Below are 26,680 nucleotides of genomic sequence, written 5' to 3'. Positions count from 1 at the left end.
TTCTAGGGAAACAAAGAAAAACTAAAATAGTTGAAAAGCAAAGGGAGGGCTCCTTGAAAGAAGGCAGATAACTGACTTACAGGTTGTGGTGATAAAGTAAAACAAACAAAAAATCCAATTATCTTCCATCATTCCTAAGCCTGAAATTCTTCTCATTATTAGGCTGCTTTTGTTGGAGAATTTTAAAATGAGGGCGTAAATGGAATAACTAAATCTCCAGGATTCTCAGCTCAACTCCACTTGGTTATTACATGTTGACTTCAAGATTTGTTCTATCTAAAGAAAAAAAGAGTCAACGGCACTCCCTTGAGAAGAGCAAGTCTTCCCAAACAGGCCAATCTCGAATCCCCCAGAAATCTACAAAAACCTCTGTAGTATTGCAAACACCAGAAAGACCCTTGATTTTTCCACCATCCAGCACACTCTGGAGAGGAGTATCTCCTACAAGCTCCAATGCCATCACTGGTCTTTGGGGACGAAATTTTTATTTTTTTCTAAGAAAAATGGTATTTTGCTTAGGAATGCTTAAAAGTCATAGATGTGACTGTTAATTGATGGGAAAGTCTGCAGATTACATTTCTATTCATTGGTTCAGGGAACATCTGTCCGAGTTTTGCATCTGGATCTTTAAAAAAATTTATCATATATGTTTCCATGAAGCCAGACAACAGTTCTTAGGAACAAAATGAAATTCAATCATATTCTTCTGTTTAACAAAAAGTGAAAACATCAGTAGGATCTCTTTCCTCATGCTAATCCCCTTTTTGACATGCAATGACATTATCTTGCTGTAGCTAGGGACAAATCCATAATGCTTATTGTAATTACAGGGTTTAATAAGCAGGGCAGGAGAGGTAGATGTGAGTGCAGAGAAACTCTCCTCACTGGAGACTCTTCAGGAATACAAATGATGTAGCCATCAACTTACTTGTGAAAGGGTGAGGCCTCTCTGACTTAGAACCCTCTCAAAGCAATGCAGGACTACAATGGCCATCTTTGAAAGGACATTGTGAAGTAATTTCTAGATTCTGGTTAGAATTTTTGCAACCAAATGAATTTTCACAGGTACACATTAAAATTAATTTAATTTTGTTTTTAGATTTCACCTAGTTAATTAACATATCATACACCCACTGCATAACACTCATGCACACAAGCTTTCCTATCTTTACATATAAGCCAGTATTATGCTAAGGAGCCATAAGACTTTATTCAGGGACAATAAAAACAAAAGGAAGCCTTAAAAGTAATAACAATATTATAATGTGCAAAAATACACCCATTGCATAGCACTCATGTACACAAACTTCCCTATCTCTACATATAACCATATATCCATATATAGGATCTACACGATCCTGATTCCAGTAGAAAAGACTTTCTGACGCAGAAATAACCGTGAGTAACAAGGAAACTTTGTTCAAGATTACGTGAGTGTTCTAATAGACAAATAAGGAACTTAACTTGTTAAGGGCTAAACCAGCAATCTCTTATAGCTGTTTTGCTAAAGAGCTATAAGCCTTTATTCAGGGTCAATAAAAACAAAAGGAAGCCTTAAAATAATAACAATATCCTAATGTGCATAAAGGAAAACATTTACGTAAAGTTGAAAAAATATTTCCAAACCTGATTAAAGAATTGAAGCCTTTATCCCAGAGTGAATTGCAAGTAATAACTAGTAACAAGAATTATTATAGTTTCTCATTCCTATCATGGGATGGCAGAATGGAAATGATTTAATGATCTAAAATGATTTTTATCTTTTTTTTCCAAAAGTATAGGTCTGAAGCCCATGGAAAATATGACATATTTAATTTACAAGACTGGTGAAAAACTTATGCATATTAGCGAGTACAAAAAAGGATGCCTATCAACTAAGAGACCAATAAACCCTAAAAGAGAGAAATGATTCTACAAATAAGAAAGGCAGTTCATAAACAATAGGTCAACAAACAAGTCAACAAGCATTTATTGAGCACCTACTATGTGCCAGGCATTGGGCATATATAATGAAAGAAAAAAATTAGTCTCTGTTCTCAAGGACCCCATAATATACTGGTGGGTTATATTAGGTATCAAAAATGACCAAAAAAATAACAACCCTGTTTGCCTCGGTTCCTAATCTATAAAATGAACTGGGGAAGGAAAGGGCAAACCACTGCAGTATCTTTGCTAAGAAAACCCCAAATCAGGTCATAAAAGGTCAGATACGACTGAGGGTTTGGGGAAAGAGATAAAAATTCAAGAAAAAACCCCCACCAACTTAAAGGAGCTGGGGTAATGCCAAATAAAAATCCTCTGATCCATGACAATGAGGGAGCCAAGATGATCATGAATTCTGGTACAGATAGCATCTAAGATATGTATGGTGCAAGGAGTTCAGCCCTAGGATGCTTCTACTGCAGTGTTGTTCTCTAGGGAATTCTGATGAGTCACTTCAGTTCTCCATTTATCACTGGAAAGCTAAAGAACTTTTGCAGCCAATTGCTCCTATTTTTGAAAGATATGAATTTTCTTTCGGTGACATATTGGGATACCATGTTCTAAACCAAAGGTATTTATTTAGTAGCATTAAAACTATTGGGATTTTTATTACTTTTCAGGAAACATCTCTAAATTCACCAGGTTGCAAAGTATTTTATTATCACTGATCTTATTAGAAAGTTCAAGTGGGTTGTACACATAAGGCTTGTATGAGTAAACTATAAAATACATAATGCTATGTCTTTGAAAATGACTTTTTAAAATCTTAAATTACATTTTAACATTGTCATATTATACCGATTGAGAAGTGAGTTCATTTCATTTCAGAATGGATTAGAGCTAGCTTTAACCCCTTGATTTTATTAATGAGAACTAGAGGTTCAGAAAGCTTGATGGCATTGGGTCAAGCAGCTCAGGTTAGCAGCAGATACAAGATATAGCTCAGCTCTCCTAACTCCTGGTCAAGTGTTCTTTTCCCCAGGATTTCTTACTTAAGTTTCTTGGCCACCAACACTATCCTGATAATTAATGATCTGAGAATACTGAAAGTGTCAAAGAGCTTCCCATTTAAGGGATCCCTGCAGGTAAAATAGAATCCTTTTAGGACTAAATAATCACTACCTAACTTCTGATTTTCTTATTTCAGATTGTCATTAAAAACCCACGCGTCTATTCAAGAGTTAATTATAGCTATTCAAAGCTATGACTCCTATGTTGGGGGAGTACAGTCACTATGATTAACAGACAAGACATCTGAATTATCTTATTTTCCTGCCTGGTGACAATAAAGCAAATGCTGAAAAGCTACCAGTAAAAAAAAAAAAAAACACCTCACTTTGGACATTCAAAGACCGGTCATATTTAACACAGATCTATCCTGAACTCAAAATTAGGGGCCCTCACTTTCTGGACACAAAAGTCGTCTTTTTTTTTAAATCAAGTATTAGGGGATGGGGGCTTATTATTTTAATCAAAAGAATCATAGCTTTTAGGTCTGTTCTTAAAAGAAGCCCATATGTTGAACCTATGATTCTATTAAGTGTCATGCTCTATACTAAGCCTCAGTACTTATTCTCAAAGCTAACGAACATCTATAGCCCAATGTCTTCCCATTACAGATGAAAAACTGAGGGGAAAGAGTTAATTCTTTCTGTGAGTCTACTTACCATCTTATGGATAAAAATTTCTATCCAATGATGGAGTCATAGTTAAAAACTACTCCTGGAGTGCATCAATTTGCCAAATTACTTCATTTATATTTATATTACAGAATGTTATTCCAAAATATTCTCTGGTTTATATAAAATACAACAAAGATAAAATTGAATAGCATGATGCTTTAAAAAAAAGACATTCATTTTGTAATGTGTTTTTAAATAACTTACAATCACAATCATATGTCAAAAGGGGAAATGGAGAGGGGAAGAGGGAAAGTAGGAAAAAATAGAAACAGAGTTCATGAAAACACATGGGAAGAGATACACAAGGGAAATCACTTGGGCAAGAAATGAGGGACAGTGGGCAAAGACATAAGAAAAAGACCATCTGCCTCTAGTTGGATTTTCTAAGATTTCTTGGTGGGTTTTTTTGAAAGAGGAATAATAATGTAGTTTCAGATGTTTTGACAATAACATGAAAGCAGCACTTTATTTATACATGCAGTATTATATATCTGCATCTTTATACAAAATTCAGTCATGTGAGTTTAATATGTTTCTAGGACTTAAAAATGTGGTTATAAGGAGATCCAAAAAAATCAACCTTTAAGCCCTTAACTAAAATGTATTAAGAAAGAAAAACAAATTTTTTAAGTCTTCATGAGACTGGAGGTAGAGGTGGGGGGGAAATTTAAAAAAAAAATATTAAACTGTACTTTCTTCATGGAAACAGTTGTTCTCTTATTCTGAGCAACAGCCTAGTGTGGTACTTTGAACCTAGCTGGCACATAATTTATTTTTTTGGAATTGCTGTTGATTTGGAAAGAAGAAAATAGGAAGTAAAGATGAGTATGACTTACAAGGTTATGGGTAGAACTAGTTAATGTGGATGGAAATAATGAAAACTTCACAGACTATAGAATTGGAAGGGCTTTTAAAAGTCATGTGGTCCAGCTACTTCTTTGAGACCTAGAGGTTTCAATGTGCTAATATCTACATATAATTACACACCCACTTCTACTCTAGGACTTTGGGATAGCAAATGTTGACAAATTACAGAATCTAAAGAGAAATGGCAAATCACTTCAGAATCTTTGCCAAGACAACCCCTTGGACATTATGGCCCACACGGTTATGAAGAGTCGGATATGAATTACCAAGAAGAAAAAACAAATTAGAGAGAGGATAAAGTTATAATTACCTTCCTCAATGGTGCTAGGCAACCAACAAAGAAACATCAAAAGATACATTTTTTTAAAACATCACTTTTTTCTGAATAGTATTATTATGACTTTCTCTGATAATTATTGCCTCTGTACAAGTTGTGGGCTGTCAGTACTTATTTGATTTAAGCACTGCTTCCCAAGTGCCTTCATATTTACATGTACTAACTTGTTAAATTATGCACTGTTAATTAATTGTTCATGTGGCAAGATATGCATTGCAAATAGTTCTGATTTAAATGTAACCCATTCTCAAATATCTATACTGTGGATAAATTCAGCATACTAGTAATGGCCAGACCTCACCAGTTTAAATCATTAGTCCCTTTTGAATAGACAAAAAAAATTAAACTAAGTCACCACCTGAAATAAAAACTTGGGGAAAACTTAGAGTTCATTTTCAAAATTTCAATTAAAAAATTCTAGATGCTTTCAAATTCAGCATTATATAGACAAACCATCCATTTTTTATCCTAAAAATTTTTTAATTCATATATTTGGCATTGTGTGTTACAGGTCATGATACTTGAAGGGATATCTTGAAGTTCATCAGTACAGAAGAAGAAACTGAGTCCCAAAAAGGTTTAAAAAATAACTTGTTAAAACCCCCAGAGAAGTAAAGTGAGTAGAGGGATGCAAATATAATTTCAAATATCTTCTCTTGCAGCTCCCTTTGTTTATTGAAGAAGAAACTGAAATCCAAAGAGATCATTTAAATGCAATTTTCAATTACTATGCCTATATATAGGCTTCTCTGTACCAGTACTTCTCCATTAAGGTGTCTTTAGAACGAAGACTGTCAATATCAGGAATCTTTGGGACCCAATCCTACCAGGTAGTATCCTTACACAAAGTGACTGAAACACAGCTTCTTTGAGAGGTCCATCCAAATTATAGGGCAAGAAACCCAGGAATGACAGTTTAGTGAGGTGGATTTAGGGCTTCAGTTCAAGCTTCAGTTCTGATACTTACAGTCTTTGTGATTTTTTAAGCAAGTCACTTGAACTCTTAGCATCTGTTCTCTCAAGCATAGGGGAATTGGCTAGAACTTCACCTGTTCTCTCAATGGGTCCCTGAAGTCTACAAAGGCTTGCTAGAATCCCTATTTCCTAGAAGTCAGAAACCAGGGAAATCATCAATGTCAAATCTATTTATTCAGCCCAATAGTCCTGATCTCAGAGGGTTCATTTTGGGGGTGTGAATCTGGAACATGGATTCTTTCTGACATTCAATGAAAGGACTTAATTTGAAATTTGAAAGGACCCAATACCACTGTGTCTGCTTAACTTTCTTTGGATTCCACATTATTTAGACAAAGAATTCAGTTGATCCGCATTGATTTTATTTTTTTACTTCTATCTCTTCTTTTCTTTTAAATAGCTTGAATGAAAACAGAATGCCAACAGAATTAGATCCATCCCTCATCAGAGCTTATATAACACTAAGTATCTATCTCATTCATTTATCAAACAATGCCTCGTATTTTCAGTTATCTTTTTGTACGTATACATATGATTGTCTTGAAGAAATCCTGAGCGCTTGTTTGCAAGAGCAGCTCCATTAGCCTCTCTGGATGTCCCTACTAATATGCCTTGCAAGACATTCTATGTGTGAATGCTAATTTATCATTTGCAGAATTGCAGCAGCAATTCGATTTCAATTCAATTTAATTCAGCAAACATTTGTTAAGCTCCTGCTGGGTACAAAGTATCATATTATACACTAAGAATATCAAGGCTAAACAATTCTTGCCCTCAAAAAAGTCTATTGGGAGAAGAAAAAACACATACACAAATAAAAATAAAATATATACTCAGTCATATAAGGTGATTTCAAGAGGGAAAGATCAGGAACAACATTTGCAAAAGCTTGATTTAAGAGGTAGGAAGTAAACTTTACTTTGAAGATAATGATTTTAAGAAGTATAAGTGTAGAAGGAACACATTTCAGACATAGAACAGACCATATAAAGGAAGTAGAAGATGGTTATGAGGAACTAGTAGACCAGTTGATTGGAATGGAGAATATATAGATACCTGAAGAGAAAAAATATAGAATAAAACTAAGGAAGGAGTTGGGACCCAAGTAGTGACTCAAGATCAAGGCTCAGGAGTCTGTCCTTTGTCCTAGGGAGATTTCTGAGTAAGAGAATGATGCGGCCAGATCTTTGTTATAAGAAAATCAATTGGACAGTTATGTGCAAGATTGGAATATAGGAATTAGGAGACTGTGGCAATAGTTTAGCCTTGAGGCAATAGTCACTGGACTAGGGTTGTAACTCTATTGTTGAAGAGAAGTAGACAAATACGGACAATGTGCTCAAGGGAGAACCGCTGTGAGTTTGAAGAATGGCTAAGACTTGACAATTAATTAAAAATAGGAAGGGTGAGAGAGAAACAAAAGTCAAGGATGACTTGGAGAGTGTGTAAGTATTGGCTTGAAGAATGGCGGTTTCTATGCAATGGATGGAAATTTGGAAGAGGGACAGGTTTGGGTCAGGTTGATTTTGAAATGTGAGATAGGTGACACAGTAGATAGGGTTCTGGGCCTACAGTCAGGAAAATTCACCTCCCTGAAAACAAATCTGGCCTCAGACAATAGCCATGTGATCCTGGACAAGTCAGTCTCCTCATCTGTAAAGTGAGCTGGAGAAGGAAATGGCAAACCACTCCAGGATTTTTGCCAAGAAAATCCCAAATGGGCTCACAAAGAGTTAGACACAACAGATAAAACAACTGAACAGAAATGTTTAGTAGGTAGCTTGGTGATATGGAACTGGAGTTCAGGAAAATAGATTAGAGCTAAATATATACTTTTTTATAGATATGATGAACAAATCAATGTAAATTTATATCTCTGAGAGGTTTCAATGAAGAGAAGAGGGCTAAGGTGACACTCAGAGCATGGGAGCAGAAGGAGAATCTAACAAAAGAAGCTAAGAAGGAACCGTTAGAAAGGAGGAAATAAAGAAATAGTAGTGTCTAAGAAGTCAAGGAAGAAAAGAAAATGAGAAAGTTATAGACAAGCAAGGAAAATAAGGAGAGAGAAAAGATCATTGGATTTATTAGACTGGTAATTTTGGAAAGAATGGCAACTACCTCAATCTTGGATAAAATGTAGATCTTTAAAATTGGAAGAAAACTTAGATGAAAAAGACTTTGTCCAATGCTTTATTTAATCAACAAGGAGTTGGAGGCTCAGATGGAAAGTGACTTGCCAAAAGCTGGTACAACTAGATGATGGCAAAACAGAGGGCTTGGGCTCAGCTGAGACTTCTAAATTCCAACGTTCTTTCCACTTCATCACACTGCCCCATGCCCCCAATTAACAAAAATGCCAAATCTATTTACAACAAAATTCTGTTTATCCAGAAGCTAAAGGTATCTAGATCCTTTTGTTACCCAGATGTCATGATTTAGTAGAGTTTTCACATCCCATAAAATATACTTTGGATAAAAATTAGAATGAGGATACTTTCACCTTCTTTCAGTTCCTAGAAAGAAGGTTCTCTTTCTAAGTTCTCTGTATTCTCAGAATAAATTTTATAAGTGTTGATTAAAATTGTGAAAGCATATCTTAAATTTGTTTATTGCTCAGACATCTTAGCAGGTATCTTTGAAAAACCATCACGTTAAATCTGATTTTCATAAAGTAGATTCACATATTGTCATTTCTAAACCTAGAAAAGTCAAAATAAACTTCCTTTTTAGAAGTTTAAGAAGTTTAGAAGTTAAAAAGGGATCTTTAAAATAACAGAAAACAAATTGCTCAAAAATGACCGACTCTTTTCCATCTCAGATACCAGGGGTCTGACTTGATTAGAGATTTAGTCCATTTGGTATTGTTTGGATTCCAGGTTAATTTCTTCGTATGTGCTACTTTCTCTGACTGATATATCAAGGACTAATGAGGACACATCTGTCAAATGCTGTGAGCTCCCTGGAAAAAAGGTGCCACATGCATCTGTGATTTCATTAGTAGGAAAGTTGGCATTCTCTCAATCAGATGATCTACATGGGAGGGAGAAGAAGCTCCAGGAACCTGGCTCAATGTACTCAGCAGTAGCTCATGTACAACCAGGGCTGTTGAACCTATATTAATTATGGAGAAAAGGCCTGACCAGAAACAGTGATCGGTTGCTCACCATTGTCCTCAAAGATTGTGATTTGGCCCACCATTTTATATTCATATCTTGGATAGCTACCAGACTATTGTTAAGCGAAATTTTAAACCTGAATCTTGATAATGAGGTCATAAGATCTAAGGATGGAAGGACCATAGAGATCCCTCCTCCAAACCTCTCATTTTGCAGATGAGGTGAGTGAGGAACAAATTAAATGAAAGCTCAAAAGCAAATAGGTAGGAGCAGAAACACTTCTAGAAATTACTAAGAAGAATCACACTCCTAATTTTTTCTGGTTTTGAGGAAGTAGTCGTCCTCAGAAAAATTTTAAAAATAATTATTACTAGTATATAAACTCATTAAAAGAAATTATTTTTAGAATTTCATCCCTAGCTATAAGCCACATACAATCATCTTTTCAGTCATTACAGCAAGGCAGTTTTTAATCAAACTTGGGGTCATTTATGAAAATCACATTCATTTTTATTTACATTTTTTGAAACCATGCTCTAAACTACTTTCCCTCTGGTTCCTGTGGGGCTTTATGGAATTCCTGAGTCATTTGTCCCCAGGCCTCATCTCCGCAGCATTTCTCTTTATGAAGATGACTTGAAATAAACTTTGCCATCTGACTAAGTCAGAGAAAATAAGAGATAAAACCTTGGGTATGAATTGTAGGCGATATTTGATTGTTGCCCTGGTAACTCTTTAACTAGTTCTATTTACGACTGGTACCTAGGGGCAATTTCTGGGTAAATTTTTGTCATTACAAAAAAAAATCCTGAGCTACACGCTAGAGGGACAAGGATCAGTCTACCACAAAAATATTCTGTTCTTTGTCTCTCTTCTCATTCATACACTATCAAGATGTTTCTTCAACTTGTGTGTGTATGTTTCATCTTCCCAATTAAAACTGCAAGCTCCCAAGAACAGGGCACATCTATATTTCTTTATATCTTTTCTTTTTCACTATTCATAGTAGAAACTCAGGACAAATTTTTTTAATATTAGGACCTATAACAATATAAAGGAAAACAGCATTGAAAGGCTTCAGATCTCTGAGCAGTGACCAATTTTTGGCACAATAGTGGTGGGCTATGGGAACACAACAAGACATATGTTATCGGATATGGGCAATGTCTTGACTTGTTTTGCTTAACTGTACTTAGTCACTATAAAAGAGGATTGTATTGGAGTGGGGATGGGGGGGGGTCATTGGAAAATGACACTGATGTTTGAAAAAAACTTGTTGCTGTATATTTTCATCCAAACTTTCATTTTGTTCATAGACTAAAGATATTTTAGGAGGTCAACTCCCATGAGTCTCCAGAAAAATTCCTTAAACAGAGAAGTCAAGTTCATGTGTAAACAGGGGTTGGGGGAAGGAACAGAAGGTAAAGAACATTTATGGGCTATTTTTGCTGATTATTCGTAGGAACTCCAAAGAGTAGGTTGAACATCAACCCGACTTCAGGTGCTTTCTGAGCTCTGGTAATTGGGAAGAAGCACTGGTATTCATTACGAATTCTGAAAAGCTAGCACATCTCTGGAATAGATGTGGTGAGGGCTAATGGAAAAACTTCAGCCATGAGATGAACTCAGAGAAGCAATTTCCCCTACCCTGCTAACCGCCTTATCCATTTGGAGCAGCTCCACAGTGCACTCTAGAAATCCCTTGAGAGCCATTCCTGTCTCCAGGGTAAACCATCCCTTTTTAATCCTCAAAAGATGATGAATAGATACTTCTCGGGAGGTTCATTTAGTGGTCCGTGCCATCATTTGCTTCCCCATGGCACAGGCTCTACATTACCACTTCTTCTATTTCAAGTTTCAAAAACAAAACAAAAAAACAAAATAAGCAAAAACAAAACAAACTCACTGGGGCGCATTAATGTAACATGAGGATGTGGCCACAAAGGACCCAAGAATTTCAAAGTTGGGCCTGAAATCTCCCAAGAATTATGCATTGTATTGGATACAATACATAACTCTGAGTCTTATCATCAGAAGGATTTAGTCCCTTTCCCTGTTTCAAAAGAAAGGGGAGGGGCAGGGGGGCAGGGGGCCTGAGATACCCATGATACAGCCCCAACACAGTGGCTGTTCCTATCTGCTAACATTTGAATGGGAGACCATTCACAAGAATTGGATTGGGAAAGCTTTGGGGAGGAAAGAAATGGGAGAATGGCGAATAATTTGCATTAAAATAGGGGGTCTACTCCCTAAATAGGCTGGGTTTGCCTGAATGGATATTAAATGCAGCCCTGGGTACCTCAACAAAAATCAAGGGCTGCCTTTGTCATCATTTTAATACCCACATACCCTGCCCCCTTCTCCATCCCCCAAGCCTCTACATGATGCAATAGAAGGCACCCGTGTGTGTGTGTGTGTGTGTGTGTGTGTGTGTGTGTGTGTGTGTGTGTGTGTATCAAAGCACTCGGGAGTACCTTAGGGAGAAAGTATCCACCTCTATACTGAATTCCCTGGTGCTTTTAGGGTTAAATCAGACTCTTTAATGCTGCGGGAATGTAGATTTTTGTGCCTTATTATTTAAAGGCTAAGAGCAAGGATACACATTCATTATTCTCATCATAGGGAGGGAGGCCGGTACATTCTAGTCACATACAATTAAGCTATAATTCTACAGCATGACAGACTAAACATACATGTCTAGACAGAGAAAGAAGATGCTTTCAAATACAACCTTAGACATTTTCCAAGAGGATTTTATCCTGCTATGAAAAGTCTCGGGTGCAAAACCTTGCCTCATTAATGTCAATGAAAGTAAAGAATTTGCATGACTTAATTCCAAAAAACTCGATTTTAATTCACTGTTAAAAAAAATAGTGCCTAGAAACAAAAAATATCAGGGACAAAATCTCACTTTACTAAGATGTTCTTTTAAGTCAAAAGAATAGGCTTCAAAGCAAAATTAACAAATTGGAAATTTCATCATATTGGAGATTGTGTTAATGGGATTAGCAAGTTGTTCGAACCAGTGGCAAAAAGTTTAAGTGCAAATATTTATAATTTATTTCATGGTTAAGGATTAAAAAAAAAAAAAAAAGAAATCTCAGGTACAAAGTCCTTAAGTTGTTTATCATAGGCAGGTGGGGGACTGTTGAAACTGTTGGAAGAAGTTAAAGAATCATCTTGTACAGCACCATTTCTGCATTTGAAGTCTTGTCCTAGCCATCAACTCTGTGCTAATGAGATGTGATCTGCTTCCCAGAATCTGCTTTGTCAATAAAATAAACTCTTCCCTGACCTTTTCTATCCCACTTTTCAGTCCAGTCATATTAGGCTAAAGCGACTTAGTGCTCTACAATCCCCAGGGCCCTCAACAGCTATCAGCAGTCTTGGCCATATAAAACATGAACATTCCTCTAAAAACAGTCTTCACTGTGATTTAAAAAAAAATAAAGCTTATATTAAAATTACAGATACCTAAGGCTAGCATTTTTTAGTAGTCAAAGTAAATTGGCAAGCTTGTCAAATTCCATTTAAGAAACAAAAAGTCAATGGTTTCCATATTTAGTTGTACCACAAATCACTATCACTGCTTCAAATGGAGAGGCAAGAGAAAAGCATCAGAGGGAAAAGAAATTGGAGGATAATTTTAAATCCCTTCCCACTTCTTTAGGACAAAAATATCTGGAGGATTTCCCCTCAGATTTGTGTTCATTATATAAGTCCCTTGGACTAAAGTCCCATCATGATTCTTATTCCTTTAAAATGTTTCCTGTGTGTTAAAAATGACTTTACATGTATAACCTGCATCAGATTGCTTGCTGTCTTGAGATAGGGGAAGGAAAGGAAAGAGGAAGAAAAATAATTTAAAATTTTTAGAATTTTAATTTTTTAAATGTTGAAAACTATCTTTACATGTAACTGGGAAAACAAAATATGATTAAAAGTAAAATAAAATAAAAAGAGAAATGTTTCCTTCTGCTGTTCTTGGATATGATTAGCTCTAAAGTTTAGTTGAAGAAGGAGGCAAAATGAGCTGGGGAAAAGAAGTAATTTAACTAAAAAATGGCATTTTTTTGTGTGGGCATTAATAAAGTGAATCAAAATTCATGATAGATAATCAGAACAGGAAGGGACTTCACCTCCAACATCTTTTTATATTTTGAGAAACAAACAAAGATCAGAAGTGACTTGCTCAAAATAGAAAATGGCAGCTAGAATTTGAACTCAGATTCTCTGACTCCAAAACCATTGAGTGTCCTTTCCACAGCACCAAAATATTTCAGATATTTTATTACATGATTGTATGAATCTAAGAAAAATTCAAGCTATCACTCTATTATTAAACAATTCAATTCTTGGACCTTATTTTTGGCCTGAATGAATGAAGCAAGACTATGCATCTAAAATTTTCACATCCAGGTAACCGGCCTGGACTAAGACCAGGCTAAGAGTGACCATGGGATTACCAGCTGGTCTCCTCCCTGGTGATATCTTTGGCATGAATTAATAGGGTCAAGGCCTACTAAATAGCTGCCCAGGAGTTGAATGGCAATCTCACAAAAGCTATGAGGCCAATAAGTTCCAAAGACAAAACTGCCCTAATTATTCAGTTTAGGGCTGAAGAAGCATTTAAAGAATGGACAAACATGAACTGGGGTCTTTGTGGCTTATTCTGGATTCCCACATTCAGGATGATCGCTCTAAAATTGGGCTTTAATGGTGACAATAAAACTCTCTAAACCAACCTTGAATGAAAATTACAAAACGAGAAAAACCCAAGTAGGAAAAAAAAAGATAATCTTCCCCCTGGCAGGCTTGAAATCATGAGCAGGACTTGAGAGACAAGGTATTTCTTTATTTTGAAGCTTCTGTACAGGAATGATTTGGAATTAGCCATCTGGGTAATCTCTTTCAATGTTAACTTCAAGGCTACTGCCGAGGAGTTCATAAGAACAAAGCCATTAGGAAAAGCGGTAGCTATTGGCACGGACTTATAATGGCACACTGTCAACCATTATTCCTCTCCTGAATAATCATGGAGACAAACTCTGGGTGGGTGAGGGATTATGAACTGTGAGGAAAAAGTGAGAGTCTTTAAGAGAACTGGAAAAATGGAATAAAAAGGTTTAAAAAAAAGAGATTATAAGTGATGGATGATTAGAGATACAAGGAAGAGATGAGACTGGAGAATTGGAAAGATGGAATAAATTTTTTTTTAAAAAAGAACATAGGTGATGGATGATTAGAGATACAAGGAAAAGATGAGACCAGGTGAACTCCAGAACTGGATCAGTGTTGTGTTAGCTGTTTGCTCACCTTTCAAGATGGTTGCTGTGGGTTGGGGAGCCACCCTGGGATATGCTGTGTTTACACGGCCCTGTGGATGAATTCTAGCATCTGCCTTGGCTTTGAGAGAACCATGCCAAATGGAGAAGTGCTGAATGGGTTTGTGATGTGTTTAAACCCAAGCAAGAACCACCTCTGTCCCAGAAAGTCTTCCTAGAGAGAGCAGAAAATGGCCAATGCCTTCCCTCTGTTGAGTGGGGTGGACTCTTATCTCCCCCAGAATGCTGTGTGATCCAGGAGAAAAATCAGCTCTTCAGCTGGGTGTGAATTCCAGTTCTGCCATTTATTTGAGCAAGTAACTTTACCTTCTGTGGGTCTCAGTTTCCTCATCTGTAAGATGAGGAGAATGGAATAGATCTCTTTTGATTGCATGTGAACAGCATATTGGAATAAGACTCAGGAGGACCTGGCTTCAACTCATACCTCAGATACTTAGCTGTCATCTGGAAATTGGGGATAATGATAGCCTTTTCCCATAGGGTAGTTGTGGGGATCAAATGAGATTACAGATAAATATCTACATACATATAAACACACACATATATAACAGATTTGATCCAATTCAATAGCTATGTAGGCTAATTTGTAAACTTTCTAGCATTACACAAGTCCTTCAAGTTCTATATCTGAGATAGTAACACTGCCTTGTAGACAAGTTCTCATCAGTGGCAAGAACAGAGCCTTCCCCAGAATAATGAGCTACCCTAAAAATTAGTTTTCATTCCCCCAAGATCCAAGTCTTGGAACCACTCATTTACAATAACAATGGCGTTCTCCAAAATCATGTACAAGGCACTGTGGTACTAAAATGAAGTAGAATGTAAACCTCAATGACATTCTGGGAATCCTATATTTGTTTTAACAAGTAAAAGAAAAAAAACTTTATAAGCTGTCTTTTTAAGGAATTTTGAATAATAACCTCTATAAAATAAAACTAGATAAGTTTTTGTTCTTTTACCATGTTTTTCTAAAACGACCCATCTTGCCAAAAAAAAGAGACACTTATAATCACAATGTGACAAAAGGAAACCGTGATTTCAGTGCCTTACAAGGATTGCCGGTAGTAACTTTAATAAATTAGCTTCTATAGTATATCATGAATCCATTAAAAAAATTTCCTATATTGATTTCCAGCAAAATCCAATAGCTTCCCATATATAGAGCACCATATAGTTTCCCAGCAACTTTTACTGAACAAGCTCATAGTGCATTTGACAGGACAGTTTAGCATTTTTCACTCACTCCCATATCTCACTCAATTCCAGAAGCTATCCATCTGGCTAACTGAAAGCTACCCAGCCTTCTTCTGCCATCATCCCAGGGCATTCGATGCAAACTGACAACCACAGAGCCTGCTAGCAGAACTGCTAATGAATATGAGTCATGAATATACTGACTAGGCTAGATTTGTGGTCTGTGAGACACTGTGGGACATTTCCCAGAGTGATATACAAGACAAATCATAGAAATACTGAGCCCACTTTCTCTTTGATACAATGCTAAGAGATTAAGATGAAAATGTGGAAGAAAAAAGAATTATCAATTGGATATCACCCAAATTTTACATAATAGCCAAAGAAGAATAGGAAATGTCATTATGTGGCTATTTTCCCCATCCCTTAGATCCTAGGATGGATCTCTCTACAGGGCCAGGAATTTTTTCTGATTCATTCCTTAGACTGTACCCAGTCGTACTGAAAATTCCCATCCCAAAGAGAACAGGGGGAAGAAGGAATAGCTATATCCACACCAATCAGCCTACTTCTTGAACAACCATTTAGATTATAAGTCTGCTGGGATACATTAGCAGTATCTACTGAAACATCAAGTTTCCATATTTTTTATGACCAGTATTTTACAAGATGTGTTGTCGTCTCATGAAAGCTCTTATTCTGGAAAGACAGACTTGCCAATTCTCTATTACCCCTGATCATTTGCTTTGGGTTTGAAATGCCAAAGTGATTTTGGTTTCTTCCCTTAATGGTATCTGGTAAGAGAATAATAAGATTATTTTGCTTGCCTGAGTATATGCCAACTGGTTACAGAGAGATGAGGCTCAGGATTGCATTGCAGAACAGAAGGAAATAAGCATAGGATTATAAAAGATTTCCTAAAAATCTACTCATTTTAGGATAATCCACACATGAATAATTGAGAATTGATTATACTTTTAAATGTTGCTAATGTCTAAATATATTTTCATAGCAAAAATACGCCTTTCTAATTAATTGAAGTACATAAGGGGTTTTCAAATAAATAGTTCCCTTCATCCAACAAATTTATGTTTTCATTTTAAACTTTATACTGAATAACATTGAAAATAAATCACCTCGAACATCAGGAGAAAATCGTGCAGAGTGTCGAGATACAAAAAGTTTCAATTCTTGATCCAAGTTGCATTCAATCAGGTTTGTGTCCCATGATCGGATTCCTGAAGAGAAAGAAAAGAAAGACAGAAGCCATACATCCAGTTAGTCTTCCAACTGTGGTTTGGAAAACATCAAACAAACATTTACAGAATTTTAAGGAAGGATGTGGAAACTCCCTCCCCAGAGAGCTTTACAAAAAAAATGTGGGTACCATAGAATTAAATACCCCTCTTAGAAAACAAAGCAAACTTCATCTAAAGTAAAACATGGTAGGGAAGGAGGGGGAAAGACAAAAATAGAATGAACTCTTGACTCCTCATAAAATTTAAATATTGCTTTTCTGGACAAGTGAAAGAAAATGCTCATTAGGGAAATGACAGGCTCCACTCCAGAATGGGAACAGGAAGAATGAGGAGAGAAATCCCAAAAGGTAGAGTTTAGGTTATAAGGCCATTGGAATGCTCCCTTGGTGTCCAAATGGGCCACTCATGGTTTGGGTGGGGTCCCAGCTAAGGGAAAGGATATGTTGGAGGGGTTCATTTTCAGAGCTTCAGTTCTAAGTTATTCTATTTTCACTATGGGTGTAACCTCTGTTGTTCACAAGCCCCATCTCTGAATACTGTTTCTTCCATTCTTCAGGGCCAAGTCAAGAAGGTTTTATATAATCCTGGGCAAAAGCCTGACTCTTTTAGTATTCAGGATTTGGACTATGTGCCTTCTCTGGGCACATTACCTGAGCAAATTGGCAGACAATGCTTTATTCACTGTCATTTTTTTATTAAATTTTCATATCCTGGGGCAAAAAGGAAAGTAATATATATTTTTTTTAAATCATAAAACCTCTCGAATTGGAATTGATAGGGCTTCCTTTGTATGGAGAGGAAGCTACAGTCAGCTGAGCAGTGAGGGTGGGAAACTGGATGAAAATTGATTTCCAGGACTGACAACTCCCATGACCCCATGCTTTTTCCTTCCTCCTTCCTTTGCCTGTTCTGCCATTCTGGGGTGAAGGGGGGGCGAGGAAGAGGAAGGCTTGGGAAGGAGTGCCAGCCTCTACTGGTATCTGTAGGAATGAGGGAATAGAAAGGAAGATTGGAAAACCACAAAGTCCTATACAGTCAACTTTTTATGATACTTTTGCTTGGTGCAGGAGGGGATCCCTGTCTGAAAGTGTGTGGCTTTCACAAAGCCATTCAACTACAGATTATCAGAGTTAGAAGGAGAGGGAAAGATGATGTTAGTTATTCCAAGAATTCTTAATCTAAGTCTGTGAACTTATTTTTTAAAAAAAAACAACTTTTTTTTCAATAACTACATTTTAATTTAATTTTCTTTGTAATGCTATATATATATATATATTTTACAGATCAGGAAGAGACCCAGAAAATGAAGTTATTTATCTAGGGTCATAGAGCTAATTAGTAACAGATTTGTGAATTTGAACTCTGCCTACCAGTCCAGTGAAGTTACTCTCTACCTCAGTACAGTTAGCAGGCATTTACAAAGCAGCCTCCCAGTAACACTGGATTATTTTACACATCTAGCAATGATACAGACGAAAAGAGTGACTTAGAAGAAGGAACATTTGGGATCAGATCACCTTTCTGATAACTTGAGGGCACATTAGTCAGCCTTTATGAGATTCAGGTTCCTCATTTATAAAATCAGGCTAATAATACCCACCCTGTTCTACCCGACAGGTTGTTGTACAGATCAAATGAGATAATGTAATCCAAGCACTTAAGCTCCTTATAAACATGACCTGTCAATTATTATAACATGCCACCTGATGAGTTCATGTTTTTATTAGTCATTAGTGGCACAAAGGTAAGAGACTGAGAGCATAAATGCCACCATATAATTTTAATCACGTCTCTAAATCATTTGTTTCACTGCTGTTCTGCTGCAGTCTCGGTATCTTCCAGAGCATCAACGTTGCCATTTCTATACTCCAACTACATATGGCAAGATAAACTCTCCTGGTCTCAGAACTTTTTAAACAAAGAAATATTCCAACTAAAAGCCTATTTAATTCAATGAAGCAGAACATTTTCAGACAGGTGCATAGCTGCTAGAAAAAGGCTTGCCCAAATCCAGAAAACCTCTAAAAAGCAATATCATTCCCATTGTGATGGATGGATAGAACTTGGGTGTGAAAGAGTTAACTCTATTAAAGAGCACCTAAATTATTACATACGATTTTATTAGTCTCCTTAGAAACATTAATAGCCTCAGTTTGCATTTGGGCTAATGGACTACTTAAATTTTAACGAGAAATGCATGTTGAGATTCGGTGATCTTTTTAGTGCAGAATGATAAATGAGTTCTTTTCCATTCACAGGAGCGTTTGACAGGTTGAGAGGTCTGAATTCATTTGAATATTTTATTTCAATGTATACACTATATACTTGTCTAGTCTCAAAGATTATTGAATTCCTTCCTCAGCCACCTAATTGCTATTGTCTAGTGAATTCTTCACAACTCAGACCTGGACGTCCACTTTGTCTTCAGGCTTGTCATCATAGTTCAATAAGCTAACCATGAAACATAGCAAGGATTTAATTATAATATGTGTGATTATCTTGTTCTAAATAATGTTTAAATTACCATGTTCTTTGAGAGAGTTCTCTTAGCCTTAAAGAATGGCTGATCATACAACATTCATTAATTTTTTTCTTTGACTTTAATGAGGTTTTCCTGCTTTGTGCAATTAAAGTTTGGTTTACATTTTTTTAAATGCATGTTTGCATTAGTTCTTCATTTATCAGTGGAAGGTTTGCTTCAATAGAAGCACTCTTTAGTAATTTTTAAATTACAAGAAAACAATAGCTGACAAAGACAATGTAATTGCTTTCTTATTTTTTTTTACTTCGATGACTCAAAATTTGGGGTGCTTTAAAAAAAAGAAATATCAAGACAATTGTTTCTTAATGCATAATCATTGCTACTACTTATAAAAATGACAAAGAATTTACTGAGGTATTTCAGGGAAAAGGGAGACTTTTGGAAGCAGACTACCCTTCCAACAATTAAAGCGAAACTATTTCTCTTTTACTCATTACTTGCTACTGGCTATTGTTAGTCACTCACAGTATTACTGGTAGTAATGTGTTATTATCAGTAATATAATATATAATAAATTTATGTTTTAGTAATTTAAAAAAAATTACTGGTAAGTAGTCATTCACAGTGGTATAATATTAGTGGTCGTGCTTCTATTTTTAGGGGAAAGCTAAAACTGACCTCCAGAGATCAAAGAAAAAACTTCTTTGATCACTTCTCAGTGTTTTCTCCTTTGTGATTAAGGGAGAAGATTATCTGTTAATAGAGAAACTTTGCTAAATTCCTTCAAAAACACATCAGCAAAATAACTGGAGTAGAGAAGCTAGTTAGGATGAATGGAAGAATCCTCACTCCCAGAAATTCCCAGAACTCACTCCTTCCATTCTAAAGGTTTGCTCCCAGGTTTCCCAGAGGCACTATGGAGATAAATAGATAGAAGGGGAAGGAGAGAGGGAGAGAAGGAAAGAAGGAGAGGAGAGAAAGACAGACAGAGAGAGAGAGAGAGAGAGAGAGAGAGAGAGAGAGAGAGAGAGAGAGAGAGAGAGAGAGAGAGAGAAAGAGAGAGACAGAGAGAGACAGAGAGAGAGAGAGACAGAGACAGAGAGAGAGACAGAGACAGAGACAGAGAGAGAGAGAGACAGAGACAGAGAGAGAGAAAGAAAAAGGAGAAAAAAGTTAAATGTCAAGGTCAAAATACCCTGGTCTGAGATAGAAACTAAGAAAAGAACCCAGAATGTCTCTTCCATTAGAACATTAGAGCTCCCTGAGGGAAGGAACTTTTTATTCTTTATATCCCCAGCACTTGGTACAGTATGTTCAGTTATGTGAGGACTCTTCTTGGTTCCATAGGCCCAATTGTCCATGTGGTATGGATGGATACTGGAGTGGTTTGCTGTCACTTTTTCCAGTGGATTAAAGTAAACAGGTTAAGTGACTTGTCCAAGATCATTTAATTAGTGTATGGAGCCAGTTTTCCTGAACTCAGATCTTCCTAACTTCAGGCTCAGCAACTCTATCCCCTGCGACACAGTGGCTGGTACATAGAATATATTTAATAAATGCTTGTTTACTTATTGACTTCTCATTGTCAATCTCCTATGCTATTTGGATTTAACCTTTCTGGATGAAAAAAAAAAAAACAACCCAATACATCAGAACTGAAAAAAACAACCCCCCCTCCTACTTCAATAATTAAAATCCTTAGATTAATAAGGGAGCTAATAAAAGAAGGAATTCAAATGGCTGTGGATCAGTGTGAAAATTAAACATGGACTCTAGTAGCAGCACTGAAAGACTCACCTGCATTCTTGGAGCCTCAACTTTTATGAAGCTAGATCTAACCACCTCCTTTTTGTATCTGAATAATCAAGGGTTTGTGGTCAAAAGATTTCTATTTGTGGCTCTTAATATCTGTAGTTCTCTCTCTCTCTCTCTCTCTCTCTCTCTCTCTCTCTCTCTCTTTCTCTCTCTCTCTCTGTCAAAGAATATGAAATTTCCTTTACATTCTACTAAAAAATGATGGTACAAAAACCATTTTTGTATCATTAAAGAGTAAGCCCAAAATACACCCAAACTAAGAAACTTCTAGGTTCCCATTTCTTTTTTCTTCCTTTATTTAGGCTTCTCATCTGCCTTGTACATTGGAGTCTAGATTCAGCTGCAGTGTTATCTTATTCTAATCTGTTTTTGTTAACAACTGGATGCCCAGAAGATTCTGTGCAGTGAATGTGGGATGGTATTCAGAGAGTCAGTTTCAAAACCTTGAAAATAATTCAGGTCTTGGGCAAAGTTCATTTATGATGATTTATTTCTCAGGGAAAATGTGACAGGCTTATGGGAAAAAGAAGCCCTCAAAGTGAATTAACTAAGGTACATAGCAGCTGCCTTAAGTTCTAAGGATAGCTCTAGTTTTGATATGAGCCATGGCAGCAAAGGAGATAAAGCCAAATAAGCTTAGAAAGGTTGCTACCTTTTGACTATAAGGGATAGTATAAATAAGTAGAATTGAATGATTTCTGTAAATCTCAATTCAATTCTTCTTGGTATGGTTTGAAAATTCTGTAGCCATTAACACTCCTCCCCATCCCACACCCTTTGACTTAAGTTCCATCCTTTGATTATCTCAAAGATTCAAAATAGAAAAATACCACTGGGAAATCATGGTGAGATCAACTTAGATTTAAATCTAAAACCCCAGAAAAAGTGACTAATTACATAGAGAGGCAAATAAATTTATTGTACTGTCATAATTTTTAAAATCAACCTTAAAATCCCTGAGAGGCTGGTGGATTTCCAACATTTTCTAATGGAAAGTTATTTCCCATCAACACTACTTTACCTCATCAAACTACCCTCAGTTATTCTTTATTGTGCGGTCTGGATCATTTAAACAAATATAACTGTAATCAGAGATTATAATTAAAATATTTTTCTTATTGTGTTAGAATCCTCTGCACAAGGATCCTATGAATTCATTCTACTGTTATTAAAGCAAATAGCTGAGGAGTCTTCTTGAAATGAAACTGGTTGCTGAATTCAGGAATAGCCTAGTTAGCCCTGAGAAGGGACTAGTTGGCCATCAGCATCATGTGCTTAAGCCAAGTCACTAAAGACATCTTTTTAAACAGGAGAGGAGACAGTCACATATAAAGGAGACAGGCCATATAACATTTCTTAACAGTTTTTGAGAAGGCTCAATGATAATCTTTCTCTTGTGAGTTTCTGCTAAACCTTCATCCAGGGATATCTAAAGCCTGTTAACTTACTTCATAATCAAAAGCATCATCAATGTAATGTAATACAGGAAAATGAGATCTATATTTAGAACCAGAAGACCTGGGTTTAAATACTAACCACAACATTAGAGGAAGTCACTTAACATCTCTGGGTCTCAGTTTCTTTATCTGTAATATGAGAGTATTGGCTTAGATGACCTCTGAGGTCTAAATCTCCTAGCTCTAAATCTATGATTCTGTTTATTCCTGGTATACTACAGATATTCCCCATTCTCAAAGGGAATATCACAAGTAACCAAGTTATAAGAATCTCCAAACCAAACCTATAGAATTTATTTAAAAATGATTGAGCAAAACTGTAAAAGGTTTTCTAAGGGAAACACACACACAACATGATGGCACAAAGCCATACAAATGCTTGCCAGCCGACCCATCCACACCTCTGAAACATCATATAATCAGCGACCTCCAGAGGAGAGCTATATAGTGAAGTTCTAATGCAAAATTAAGGGTAGGTAGGCCAGATTTTCTTGCTAAGTCATCCAAAATGTTTTCAATATCTGGCAGAAAGGAGGTCTGTTTGGTTAAATCTTTGCATGGAAGATTTGAAGACCAAAGAGACATCTGCAGATGAAGGGTGGCATCTGTTAGCTTGAGAATGGGGAGGAGACTCTGCTTGATCACTTGATTGATTGTTCCTGGGATCAATACTGCATCAGATCATTTGGGAGAGCCATAAAAACTAGAATCAGGGGTGTAAATAAGAAAAACAAAGGCAGATCTGAAGCTTTCATGCCAAAGTTCATAAAAAGAAAAAAAAAAGGCAGAAAGCAGTGTAGGATACTGGTTCCATCTGACTTAAACTAGTCTTCTACTAGAAAAGGTATGATTAAGTCTACTAACACCAAGCCAAAAGAAATTATTATTAGCCAAGTTAACAATGGGAGGGGAAAAAAAAAAAACAAAAACCTAAAAGTCCAGAGCTGACTGCAGAACCACACCTACAGAACAAAACTGCCCAGAGGCTATGAGTGAGGAAAGGCAAGCTCTGAAAGTAAGTGCATTTCCATTTCTGTAATTTCAATTTCTATTACATTCTATTCCCAAATTACCAACTGAGCCAAGAAATAGAAGGGATGCGCCAGAATTGACCATGTAATAGTGCTAGGTAAGAATTATTATCTGCTATTTAGTGAAAAGCCTGCATGGTTAGTGGAAATCACATTAGGCTATGAGTCAAGATTCTAGTCCAGGCTCTCCTACTGATAATTGGGATGACCTTGGAAAAGCTGCAACCTTTCGGAGCCTTAATGTAAAATGAGCATAAAACACCTTCCCTAGCTACCTCACTGGGTCATCAGGAGGACAAATAAAATAATCCCGGAATGGCTCGTTATATTCGGCTCTGGGGCTGAAAATTGAGAATTTTGTCTTTTAAAAACGAACTCTTCAGATGTGATAACGAAATTAACTATTATATGATTTCCTGGGATATTATTTTTTGAAGGTCAGTTTTTAAATCGTATTTTGACATGAAAGGAGAGTAAATGTTCGGCATTTCCAGCACCGACCGTCCTAGTTCACTAGTTCTACTGGGCTGACTGGGTACAAATAGCCTAGCAACCGAGATAGGAAAGCAGCGCTTCCAAGTTAGAGAAACAAAAGGCACAGTTCGGATGCGGGGCTTCGGCGGTGATGCGGTTCTGCGGCTCCCCTCCCTCCCTGTTGCAGCCTTTTGTTCTGAGCGCAAGGAGGGGTTTCTAAATATGGATAAACAGTAAACAAATTAAGGAAAAGATTAAAAAAGAGAGAGAGAGATGTTCATTGTGCTCTATTACGGCCGGGGAGCCGGCCGTGTGAACGCCCTTTGTCCGCTGTGGGCTGCCGTAGGGACCGCAGTGCGGACTGCACCACGCCCACAAGCCGGTATCTGAGCAGACGCTTCTCCAGCATCACTCAGGAGAGAACAGAGGATGCTAGGGAGGCTGGGGCTGGGCAGGGCTGCGGAAGAGCGGGATGACCTCTGCCTGGGTCGGGGATGGAGGGCACCCAGGGGGAGGGGGAGGCGCCTCCCATCCCCCACAATGGCGAGTGGTCCGCAAAGGTAGAGGAGGAGAGGGTGCAAGGCAGTGGGAGGTGGAGCCCTGCTCCACCCAGCAGCACCAGCAGCTCGCGCTGCGCAGGGCACACGCGTGCCCTTCCTCGCCTCCCCAAGGTGTGGGCGCAGAGAAACGCCCTGGCTCCCCACGGACCGTGGGGGGAGAGCAGCATACAAAGCACCGCCCAGAGGGGGGGCACCACTCCTTCCTGCAGAGGCCGGTCCGCGCCTCCAAGCACTGCACCTTCTTGACAAATCCGGGCCCCGCCTTTACAGCCCCCAGAGGACCTTCAACTAAGGGGCAGCTTTTCCCTAAGAATTAATTAGAAGGAAAGCGGTGGGCTGCTCTGTATGACCAAGGACCCAACCGGTATTTTGACAGTCTCGATTCACTCACTCTCCCTCCGCCGCCCTTTTTTTTTTTTTTTTTTTTTTAAACTTCCCCAAGACCAGATTTTAAAAGAACAAATGAAGAAACCCCGCCCCACAACTTCGTATAGCCCATTCTCCCCTCTGGAATTAAGTACAGTTAAAAGACTTGGCGCAAGGGGCAGGGGGCTGGGGAAGCGCCTCGTTTCTGAAGAAAAGCAGTCCCCGGTCCCCACCCTTTTCCCACAGCCCCTAAAGAAGCATCAGAAAAACCGGGGGGGATGGCATAAAGGGAGGGCGGGGACGGTCTGCACCCTAGTCACGCCAGGAGGAGCAGACCGACCTGGGGGCTTTTACCCCAAAAGAGGCTTTCTGAGGATGGCAGCTCGCCGAGAATTTCTATGCATCCCCTGGGCTACACAGCACAGGGTCTCCAAGCCAAATAGAGCCCCGCTGCGGGGGGCTCCCCCCTGAGATGGGGGGAGGGTGCGCAAAAGGGAGTGGTTAATACGGTTTTACCCCCTTTGCCTCCGATCTTTGCCGGCTTCTAGTGGCCCGCGCTCCTCCCCCACCTGCGCTTTAATTAAAAGAAGGCTGTGGCCAAGTCCCCAGCTGACAGATCTTTCAAGGTTATGAAATTGATTGCTCCTTCCTTCTCTTTTCTATAAATCACCTCATCGGAATCAGCACAATGGGATAGTCCGTGGAGGTTAAGGTGGTGGTGGAGGGCGTGTGTGTGTCTGGGTGGGGTGCGGTAATTCTGCACCCAGAACCGTTTTGTTCTCCATCTCGCCTCCGCCCAGCCGCGTCTCGGCGCTTGGGGATCCCGCGGCCGGACTGGGAGTGCCGGGGCTGGAGCTAGCCACTGGGCTGACCGGCCGCCGCTGGCCCACCGCCCCTTACCTTGTTCGATATTGCCTATGGCGCGTCGCAGGTGCTCCTCTGTCACTATCTCCCCGATGACCACTAGCAGGTAAAATTTGCTGTCCAGGAAGCGGTGCGAAAGGCTGGGAGAGGTGGACGCCGGGTTAGGGATGCTACAGGACGGCTCCGACTCCGCTTCCACCACCACGGTCGCCATCCTGCGAGCCCCAGTCTTCCCGCTCCTGCCGCCGCCGCCTCTCCTCCGTCCGCTCCGGTCTTCTGCGGCAGGGAGAAAGGATTATTTCCGAAGGTGCTTCCTCCCCCTCCCTCCCTCCCCTTCCTTCGGCTTCTTGCCTCCTCCCCCCTCCACCCTCTTCTTCCTAAGCGGAGCTGCGGAGTGGAGCTGGGTAGCAGGGGAGTGAGAGAGGGCGGGGAGACGGCGGCGCTTTTATATGGAGACTGGGCAGAGCTGGGAGCCTGGGAGGAGGAGGAGGAGGAGGAAGAGGAGGAGGAAGGGACCCGGCACATCCTTACGTTGTTGCCGCTGGCGGCTTCTCTTCCAGCAGCCCAGGGCTGATGTCATCTGCAGCAAATCATCACGCCCGCGGGCCGGAAGCAGAAGGAAAGAGGTGTGCGGACAATGCCCAGAGCGAGGTCCGGGGGCAAAGGGTTAGCATTCCCACCTGGCTCTGGCCTGAGCTCCAAAAGCCCTTTACTGTACATGGAAGGGATCTCTCTTCTCCACTCCCATCCTCCTTTGAGATTCCCTGACCCTGGCTACAATCTTTAACCTTTGGCATTAGTTTACCAGTCCCCAAAATGTTGTTTTTCTAGGACCCATTACCCTTCAAAGAGAGTTAAGATAGCTCCCTCAAA

The 26,680-nt window shown here is 38.5% G+C and overlaps 1 protein-coding gene across 1 annotated transcript in view; it reads right to left on the bottom strand.

Annotated features, from left to right (window-relative positions):
* MAP1B (microtubule associated protein 1B) overlaps positions 1–26,379 on the bottom strand; it is a 107,943-nt gene extending 81,564 nt beyond the window's left edge. Inside the window, exons 1-3 of the mRNA XM_074282228.1 lie at positions 26,339–26,379; positions 25,844–26,083; positions 16,636–16,737 (exon numbers count right to left, since the gene is read on the bottom strand). Of these exons, the coding sequence (XP_074138329.1) occupies positions 16,636–16,737; positions 25,844–26,021 (280 nt within the window). The 5' untranslated portion in view covers positions 26,022–26,083; positions 26,339–26,379. The remainder of the gene's footprint in view (positions 1–16,635; positions 16,738–25,843; positions 26,084–26,338) is intronic.
* Positions 26,380–26,680: the final 301 nt, after the last annotated feature.

This window comes from Sminthopsis crassicaudata, chromosome 1 (assembly GCF_048593235.1).
Source record: "Sminthopsis crassicaudata isolate SCR6 chromosome 1, ASM4859323v1, whole genome shotgun sequence".
In the NCBI taxonomy this organism is placed as follows: Eukaryota; Metazoa; Chordata; class Mammalia; order Dasyuromorphia; family Dasyuridae; genus Sminthopsis; species Sminthopsis crassicaudata.
Note: the sequence above shows the minus strand (reverse complement) of the source record. Positions and strands in the feature narration are given on the sequence as shown.